Source organism: Belonocnema kinseyi, chromosome 1 (genome assembly GCF_010883055.1).
Source record: "Belonocnema kinseyi isolate 2016_QV_RU_SX_M_011 chromosome 1, B_treatae_v1, whole genome shotgun sequence".
Taxonomy (NCBI): Eukaryota; Metazoa; Arthropoda; class Insecta; order Hymenoptera; family Cynipidae; genus Belonocnema; species Belonocnema kinseyi.
In genome coordinates this window covers 108,927,117-108,937,241 of record NC_046657.1, presented here as the reverse complement: position 1 = coordinate 108,937,241, position 10,125 = coordinate 108,927,117, and the positions used below count along the sequence as shown (strand labels likewise).

At 31.0% G+C, this 10,125-nt stretch overlaps 1 protein-coding gene across 1 annotated transcript in view; it reads left to right on the top strand.

Moving 5' to 3' along the window:
- Positions 1 to 661: 661 nt before the first annotated feature.
- LOC117176209 (ubiquitin) overlaps positions 662 to 10,125 on the top strand; it is a 9,837-nt gene continuing 373 nt past the window's right edge. The window contains exons 1-2 of the mRNA XM_033366341.1: positions 662 to 788; positions 10,002 to 10,124. Of these exons, the coding sequence (XP_033222232.1) occupies positions 10,009 to 10,124 (116 nt within the window). The 5' untranslated portion in view covers positions 662 to 788; positions 10,002 to 10,008. The remainder of the gene's footprint in view (positions 789 to 10,001; position 10,125) is intronic.

The following is a 10,125-nucleotide window of genomic DNA, read 5'->3' as shown; positions in this document are numbered from 1 at the left end:
TGGCAAGCATTTTTTCATTTTTTTGTATCAGATACAATTTATATAATTTTCCTTGCATATTATTATTTACTTTTCCAAAAGAGTTATTATAACATTTGAAAATTCTTGTCAAGTAATTCAAATTATTGATATTTAATATATATTTCATAATTCAAATTTGAAGTTAAATACTTTTATCCGAGAACCGTTTTTATTTCATTGTAATTTTATATTATCTGATATTATAGCTTATGAATTTGTGAAATAATTTCTTTAAACATCAAAATCAAATCAATTATTTCTAGAATAATTAAAATAAACTATTTATAATTATTAATAATTTTCCAGAGAGAAAACTATAACAAAATTAATTACAGAATATTTTTAAATTAATGAAATGATCAATATGCCATGCTTTTTATACATTTATGTTATTATAGGAAAAAAATTGAACATTAATTGTTATACAAATTTATCACTTTTTTAAGAAACTACATATATATATATATATATATATATATATACATATACAATCATTTCTAATAAAATAATTCTATAATGACATTGTTTCCAAATCTCATTTAAAAAAGCCCGCCGAAACACTAGAAAAACAAAGCCCCTAGAAAATTCTAGAAGCTTAGCAGTACCAATCGGGGAAGTTACGTTATACAGTTGGCAGCATTTGTTACTACAGTGACGCTAGTTGCTAAAAGTTTTCGTTGCGAAGTTTCTCCTGCATATCTTCAGTTTTTCTCCCGGAAAACCAACTTTTTGCACAAAAAATACTGCAGAAATTGTTTCATTAAGAGGTGAGTTATTTAATTATTGAATATTCTTTTTCAAAATACTGAAAAATTGTTGTCTGTGGAAATTCTTACTTTTTGTGACGACTCATCTTGCTGCCGAACGCGTCCTGACATGTCGATCAATATCGAAAATTTGTCTGCCTTTTCTTAATTTTATGAAATTTCGAACTAGGTTCCGTTTATATTTGATAAATATTAATAGACCTTGTCATAAATAATATCGAGGAAGATATAGGAGAATCAATTTATTATGGTTTTTATTGTCTTCCTGGAAAATTCTTTTCGATGGAAGTTTTAAAAATGGCCGACTTGTGAAACATTTTATGGATTTTTATTTGCGAATAATAACTTCATTTTAAAAGCTTTGCTAAAGTGAAAAATTGGGCTTACGATCGACGAATGAGAGATTCTAGAATTCAAATATTATTCCATCTGCATAGTTGCAAAAAAATAGTAAAATGCTTGCGTGTAATCAATATATGTAAATAATCGTCGATTTATAAATTACATAAAGTCGCGTTAACTATTCCAAAATTATGAGTACATAATTATTTTTTAACCTTTTATAATTTTAAAATCGCTAAACAATATAATTTTTTTTGACTGGACAGATTTCAAATCATGCAGGTCGGGGTGACGCGTTGAGGATTGATTTACCAATTAAATATGTTAATAAACACATGTTTTTTTTTTAATTGTAGCACAGTTTCTACTGTACCTAGAAATTCTGGAATTTTTAGGTAATTTTTTTTAGTCCGAGAATTTTTTCTTAAGGGAGCTTTTTATTTTTAATTGCAATTTAAAATTGAAGGATAACACAGTCAGGAAATCTTTATTGTCTGTTTTTAGGGTCGCTGAAACCGAAACTGAAGTTCACTTTAACCGGTGAAACGGTCTTCGGATTCGGTTTCAACGCACCCAAAAACATGCAGTAAAAATAGCCTGACCTCCAGGCCAGAATTATTTTTTTATGGGTAGCTGTGTAATAATTTTTTTGTAAAAGTAGCTTTATCTTAGTAAAAATTCTTGTTTTGTTTTTGTTTGAAACTATTTTTTTTTCATGATTAATTATACTAGTTGAATGTTCCGTAATTGTAGTTAAACATTCATTTTTTGGTTGAAAAATGATCTTTTTTAATTGAAAATTTATCTTTTTGGGTAGAAAATAATCATCTTCTATTTTAATTATTTTGGTTGAAAATGTATATCTTTGTTTCAAAATTAAGTTTTTCAATTGAAAATATAATTATTCAATTCTTGAATGAAGATTCATGTTTTTTAGTTGAAAATTAATCTTTTTAATAGAAATTAATCTTCTTGGTTGAAAATTATACTTTTTTTTTTTTTTTTTCGAAATGCAATTCGATTTAAAGGTTCATCTTTTTATTTGAAAATTCTTCACTTTGTTTGAAAATGCAAACTTTTTTTCAATTATTTTGTTTTCGTTTTGAAAATCTATCTTTTGGGTTAAAATTAAACTTCCAGTTGCAGATCCATTCTTTTAGTTTAAAATCCATCACTTTGTTTGAAAATGACTTTTTTTTTTAATTGATCGGTTTTAGTTTATAATTGGTATTTTTAGCAGAAATTATTCTTCTCGATTAAAAATAATTCATTTTGTTTGAAAATTCAATTATTCGAATTGAAGCTTCATCCTTTTAGTTGAAATTTTCTTTTTGGTTTAAAATTAAACTATTCCAATCGCAGATTCATTATTCATCACTTTAGTTGAAAAATTCATTACTTTTACAATATAAATATATATTTTTTTAATTAGTTTTTTTAAATCGAAAATTAGTTTTATTTATTTTTTCACTCAAAATGTTACTATTTCAATTGAACACCTCACCATTTTAGTTGAAAATTTATCTTGTTAAAAATGCAATTTTTTTGCAATGAAATTTAGGAATTTGGAGCGACGTAAATTTAATTTAGCGTTGTGCGGACATTCATTTGACCTAAATATGCACTGAATTTGAAGTATAAGAAAAAGCAAATTTTTCTTGAGTTATTATTTAAATTTGTAGTGCACTTCAGAAATCAATACAAGAAGTGATTAATTAAATTTTTATTATTATTTAATTAATAGATAGTATTCTTACATTTAAGAATGTTTTTTAATATAATTTTGTCAAAACTTTCTGAATTAAATATAATAATTGAATATCTGGAAAAACCTAAAATTTTCAGTGAATTTTTGTCCGGGATTTGAATAGACACCCAGTCTGAGTTTCAGATTTTTAAACAGAATTCTAATTTGTATTTGATTTTAGGATTTGAATTCTAATTTAAATTCTAATTTAAATTAGAGCCCATACATTTTATTCTGATCGGAATTCAAAAGGTTTTTTTTTTGTCATTATAATTAATAATTTTTATTATTAGCTACAACTTTGGATTGTATACATTCAATTTTTATTTTAAACGAAAAATCAGATTTAAATAGATTGGATATTGGCATTTTTAACGATAAAAACAAATATTTTAAAGAAGATTCAGAACTTGCAAGAAAAAATGTAGATTATATTGACATTTTTGTCTGGAAATGAGTGATTTAAAACAAAAAACATTAGGTTTAAAAGAAAATTTACAATCTTAAACAATATTTTGTTATATCAGTATTTCTCGTCTAAAAATTCAATTGTCCACAAATGAAATTATATTTAAAAAAATATTCACAATGTTTGGACGCCAATAGAATAAACAGTGCTAAATAGAAGGATTCGTTAGTTATAAATTTAAATAATTTAAAGGGTTTCTAGTATGAGAAAGAAAAAAGTTGAAATTAAACCGTTGTTTACAATCTGTCCTGTTTGACAGAAAAAGTGAATTTTTCGACTTTGTAAGATGTTAAATTACAAGCAACGAACCATGCCTAAAAACTGTTACAAATTGAAAAAAACACCTGTAGTTTTAAAATTACGACAATCCAGGTTCAAAATGTGTTGAAAAATCATTAAGATGTAATTTAAGATAATTTAATTTTAAATCATTCAAATTATATATTCGCGAGATTTAAAACTCCTTTAAAATTAAATGTATAGTATGTTTGGAAATTTCTTAGTTTTATTGTAATTAAAGAAGTAGGAATTAATTATCAAAGATTTTTCTTTTATTTGCAAATGTTTTCAATCAGAGTTTAATTAGTTTCATTTTATATTATTATTCCTCAAAGAATTCATAGGGATTTCAAAAAATTTGCAACAAAATTCCTGCACATCAGTATTAAAAGATTACAAAGATTTTCAACAATTTCAAAATTTTGTAGGAGATTTCCAAATATTTCAAGAATTTCACAGGTTTCAAAACATTTCAAAGATTTTAAACGATTTCAATTTGTTTGAGATGATTTCAAAAGAATTCACAGAGATTTCAAATATCCCAGTAACTTCAAACGTATCTACAAGATTTCAGAAAGATTTCACAAATATTTTAAAAAATCAGAAGGATTTTAAAAGATTTCAAAATTATTGAAAAGATTTTAAACGATTTGACAAACATTTCATATTAATTACGACAAAAAGCACTCTGCGCGAATCTCTGCTTGGGGATTACGTTCTCCCACCTAAACCCTAAATGGATCGTTACTGTACCAGCACTATTAGGGCTACAGTATGTGAGCACACAGCGTGCTCAACAAGAGAGAGGATCCGCACCAAGCTACGGAGAGTAGCACGTGACGCATTTGGTGTTGCAGGTCTACCACGTGGGCAGAGATTGGTTGTGACATGTCACTCGAGGTTTTCTACGAATAATACATAAACGACGTAATATACGTAGAAAATGATAGAAAACTCTGTACAATACATATTAATGATGGCGAACGTAATTTACTTGGGCGGTACTGCATTTGCCAGATTTTAATCATTGACAAAACCTCTTATAAAGCTGCTGCATAATAAAGCTGTGGCCTACCGCTTTGTTTCATTTTTCCCCTTATAATGAGAAAACAATAGTGGATTAACGCGCGAACGATTACTTATATGATAGGATACCATGTGTCGTGATTATATTCGTGTTCCACATGCTTGAAAACGTCGCGGTATATGAAGGACAATAAACACTTATATTATTACTATTTTTAAATAATTTGTTTAGGAAAGTGATAAATAATGACGAATAATTAAGTAATTGCTCAATATTACTTATTTCTATCAGGCAATTGTGTCTTTAGTAGATCGAATTAAGAGCATGTGATACAGTTTCCCCGGCCTTTTTTCCACAAAAATTAAAAAATTTTAAAACTGAATTCGGAGATGCTATAAAATATCATAACGGACGTCCCCGGACTCTTTTTTGAGGGATAATAACAAAAAAATGTATTGTGCTAAATACCAAATTTATGCATATGCATTATTTTGAGGTTACGTTGTTTTTCATCTCTACCTTTCCGATAATCTGGAAATTATTTATGAAATAAACTTTTTTGATTGCCTGCACACAAGCTTAGTTCCGGGAGATTAGTTACTATGTTTATTTATAAGTCCAAAGTTTTCGGCCAAAATATTGTGTAGTTTGGAAGTAACGCTCGGGTGAATTGTAACACACATAACCTCGAAATATACACGCACGTTGTTAGCAATATCCAAATTTTTTGGATAAAAAAACACAAAAAAAGTGTGTGGGGACGTCCGTTAGCATGTTCGCTATCATTTCCCAGTTTTTGAAGGCAAAATATTTCTTATCCTAGGAAAAAAGCCGGGGGAATCTAACACTGAAAAAATCGATACTATTTCCTAAGCGCTATGCAAATTAACCACATTTTGCTAAATTAAAACTTGTTTGAATTAACCTACAAAAAAAGTGTGTGAGGACGTCCGTTAGCATGTTCGCTATCATTTTCCAATTTTTTAAGACAAAATATTTATTCTAGAAAAAAAGCCGGGGGAACCTAAAACTGTTAAAATCGACAATTTTCTAAGTATCACATGCCCTTAAATAGAAAACAAAAAAGTGAAATAGAAAACTAAGGACGCAATATACGTAGTAATATACATGTCGAAAACCATGTAGTATACGTGATGTACGCAGCCATCCCTGCACGTGGGCAAACAGCTCGCCCAACATTTTTTCAGTGTAGCCCAGGGTTGGTAACGTGTAAAACTCCATGTATTACACGTGGTTTTTTACGCCTATATTACCTCCCTAGTTTTCTACATCAGTTAACGTATATTACATTCTTCTTCTTCTCCTTCTTTCAGATCAGCCTATTGGCTATCTGCGTTAACACTATACTTACTTTAACAGCTGTGTCTATATGGTCACGAACTAGTGTTGGGTTCGGTAACCCAATGGGAAATCTGAAACAAACGAAAAGTTCTCCCAACGGGGAAAGAAAAGTAGCCATGGGCTATGGCACGTGCGCTGAACGCGCGTGTACACGGTCGGCAATTTCAAGTGTCGAAGTTCTAGGCATGGCCGCGAATACTGGACTTGATTTATTAGACAAAGGCTTAAATGAGAGTAAATAGAAAAAATGAAATGAAAATAAAAAAAATAAAATAAAAGTTATAGGTTCGCATCTTTAAAAATTTTAAAAATATGTGAGACGACTCGGAGGGAGGGATGTAGCAAAATTTGATAGCTGCAGAAGGGCGGAGGACACCTTAGGGTCCTAGATAGGGCTCCAATAAGGGTGCCTTGAATGTCATCGAAGCGAGGACAAGCCCAGAGAACATGGTCCAGGTCTTCGATAATGTATGGATTGCAAGAAAACTGACCTGAGTATAATATTCTTGCGGGCCAGACTAGCATTAAGGGAGGGAATAGTGGTTGCTTCTCATGCGACAAAGAGAGACTGTTCTCTCTCTTGGTACAACGAAAGAAGCAAACCAGGGTTTCTGTCTATCTTGGTAAAAACGTTGAGTGTAATGGTCACCCTTGTTTTCCCATACTTTAGTGTAGTAATCTACACAGCTGTCTAAAAGAGATTTTCGAGCAGAGTTAAAAAAGTCAAGAGAAACTCGAAGAAGAGCGCCGTCACAAGCAGCCGATTTGACGGCTTGGTCCGCCTGCTTATTTCCTTGAATTCCCCTGTGCCCAGGTATCCAAACCAGCATGGCCAGGGTCGGCAGTCAGTTCCTAATAACAAAAATGATACAGGCTTTGTTAGAATTGGGACATGGGGAGGTAATACTTTTAACGTCACTTAATAAATCTGAAAATATAACTGAGTTAATAATATTATTTTCTATAATCTAATCTAAAGTCTAAAGGATGGCATACGGTTGAATGGAAAAAATGGTAGCAAATTTATAAATTTTCCATGAACGGATAGTTCCAGTCGAAGGGTGGACGAATGCAAATCCTGCAGTTTCGTCCACATCCGACTTAGACCCATCCGTGTAAAATTGAGTAAAATTAGGTAATTGAAATCGGCATAATCTTTTAAAAGAGCCTCTGAAACCGGTCGGTTGCTATCGGGAAGAGAAACTAAAGCGGGGTCGATGATGTCGCGTGATTTGTGTCGCTTGGTCTGAGAGACATTCTGGGAAAATTCACTCTCGCGAAAATGATTTCTATTTCGGGCTCGTACCTTCCGAAACCCTCAATCAGGAGATTGCTCGTTGTTGGGGACATACTGGAGGGATAAAAGGCCATGCAATCCTTGCTGGGTATTCTTATCAAGGGTAGATGTGTCCATGCTACCCTCTTCACGTTCAAGTGGCCGACCACCCGTGTCCGGCCAATAAAATCCGGCCGGCCAATCAAAACAAAAGGGACAATAAATTTAAAGGGATTTAAATGCCGCCCGTGAATACGAGGCGTCGCGCGGGAACCGTCGCCGGTCAATTGATAGGTTAGGCCAACCGAGCACGAGATTTTTCAGGAAAAATAACTAGGTACGGTCAACCCTATTGCGATCACTGGGATCTCAGATTTTTGTTGCACTTGGCAACACCGAACACACTCTTCATTCGCGCTTGGAACTTCCAAAAAACACGAAAAAGGAAAACCCTCGATGTGCATGCCATTCGTGACACAGCCGAACTCCCTATTGGGTACGAACATGACCTTGATATTAACCGGATATGACAGGCAGCGCCCGCGGCGACCAAAGCCTGAAATTCCTTGGGGATAGAAATTTGAAATTTACACAAGTTAGAACGTATGAATTTTTTTAAATATAATAAATAAATAGATGATTGCTTTGAAAACGTATGTAACATTTTTCAAAACGAAATTAAGTAATAGAGGAAACTTTATTGCAAAAAGATTTAATGAAAAAATTGTGTTTTCGTTCCAGCTAAACTCGTTCTAGTTTCGTTGTTGGTTATGAACATAACCATGAAAATTGCCGGTAGAATTTCAACAAGCGGATTGATGATGTATATTTTAATTAGAACAGGATTTTAAGCTATAAGCCATTCTATCGATTTTTATCCTAAAACATTGAACAAGGGAAAAAGTTTAGCAGTAATTCATGTGGTAAGGGTGCAGAAATGAAAGTATAAAAGGCATAAGCCAAATTCAGTGCAGCGATATCGGACTAGCATCTGTTAGTTAAAAATGTTTATAAATTATAAATGAGATACGGGGCACTCACCGTGAAAAATTCAATTAAATATAATGAAATATAGGTTTGCTTAAAATTTTGCTTTTGATAATTATATATTGCTATTTTGTGAATGTACTATTATAGATAGGACAACAAAATACCAACCGTATTTTTATTCGGCATTGTGTGATTTGCACACTGCAATATCCCCATGTTTAAAATAGAGCAAATTAAGAATATGTTTAATATTTATTAATTAAGTTTCAATTGTTTCAGCAAATTTAATTTGTTTAAATAATTTTTCTTTCAAAATTTCATTTTTTCCTGAAAATTATTACTATTAGTCTAGTGAAATATTTACGAACATTGATTTATTAATTTTCAATTATTTAAACAAATTGAATTTGTTAACATTTTTTTTCTCAATTTTTCAAAATAATTATTGGTATTTTTCTTTAGTAAAATATTGACCCCCATTGTTTAATGAATGTTGTATTGTTTTAACAAATTTCCCTTATTCAAATAAATTTTTTTTTTAAATTATTTTTTTACAAAAATATTACTGTATTATCGTTAAGTCACATAAATTTATTTTTAATTATTCAGCAATCGTTAAAGTAATAAATTTTTATTTATTTTCAACAACATTAAATTTGTTTAAAGAATATTTTTTCACAAAATATACTTCATGAAATTCAAATTAAAATAAAATATACTCCATTAATATTATGAGATAATTAAACTCTTTAACCTCAAAATCTCACAACTCACATTACTTTTACAAAAATAATAAATCGAATAAATATAATATTACTGACTTAATTAACACAATAATTTTTCCAAATATCTTAGTATTTCCTTTTCAAGAAAGAAGATTATTGAAATACTTTATGTGATATTTGTAATCCAATAGGAGATCTGTCATTGACAAGAGAAATTTAAAACGCAACTCCGACCAAACCGTTTAATGAACTCGAGCAAAAGTTTTTTTCTCTAACTCGAGATTTTATCAGCTTTCCTACAAGCACTCCCATTATCTAATGATTAAACTCTTACTTTTAGCATAAATTTATTTATTTTCAATCGCATGTAAGCAAGTGGAATTCAACCTTAAGAAATTGTCACTTTTAGGTAACAGACGGCGCCAGGCCGTTTCCGTGGCCGTACCCAATATTACATTCGAATGAAAAACTTTCAGTGCGCATGCGTCAATATAGAAAAATACCTCAAATAATCTATTTTTCCTTATGTGGATCTCAATATAATCCATAATAATTATTATCGAAATAATCAAACGGCACTTTACGAAAGTTTTCTGTCCTTTCTTCCGCTCGAAAAACAAATCCATCCATAGGATTACATCATGATGTTGAGTCTTTCTTCGTAGCCCAAGCATAATAATTATTTTCAATGACTATAACGCATTCTACAGAATTATTAATAATCAGTATATTACAAAAGTGAGCTTATGTACTTGTCAACACTGATGACCCTGATTTTGCTATTCGGCCATCGTATATTACGCCAAAAACGTATTATACGTAGACAATATTCGAGTTACGCGTAACTGACCAAACCTGGTGTACCCTTTGGGCGCGAAAAAATACATTGTGACCGTTACAGTTGTTTTTGGTTCCCTATATTTTAACCCATAGGGACTGTGAGGCGTGTGGAAGTGATTGCGAGTCATGTTAAAAAAAAACATTTTCTGCTTCCAGCTCGACCATGCAGATATTCGTGAAAACTCTTACTGGAAAAACCATCACTTTGGAAGTTGAGGCGTCCGACACCATTGAAAATGTAAAGGCTAAAATCCAAGATAAAGAGGGAATTCCTCCAGAT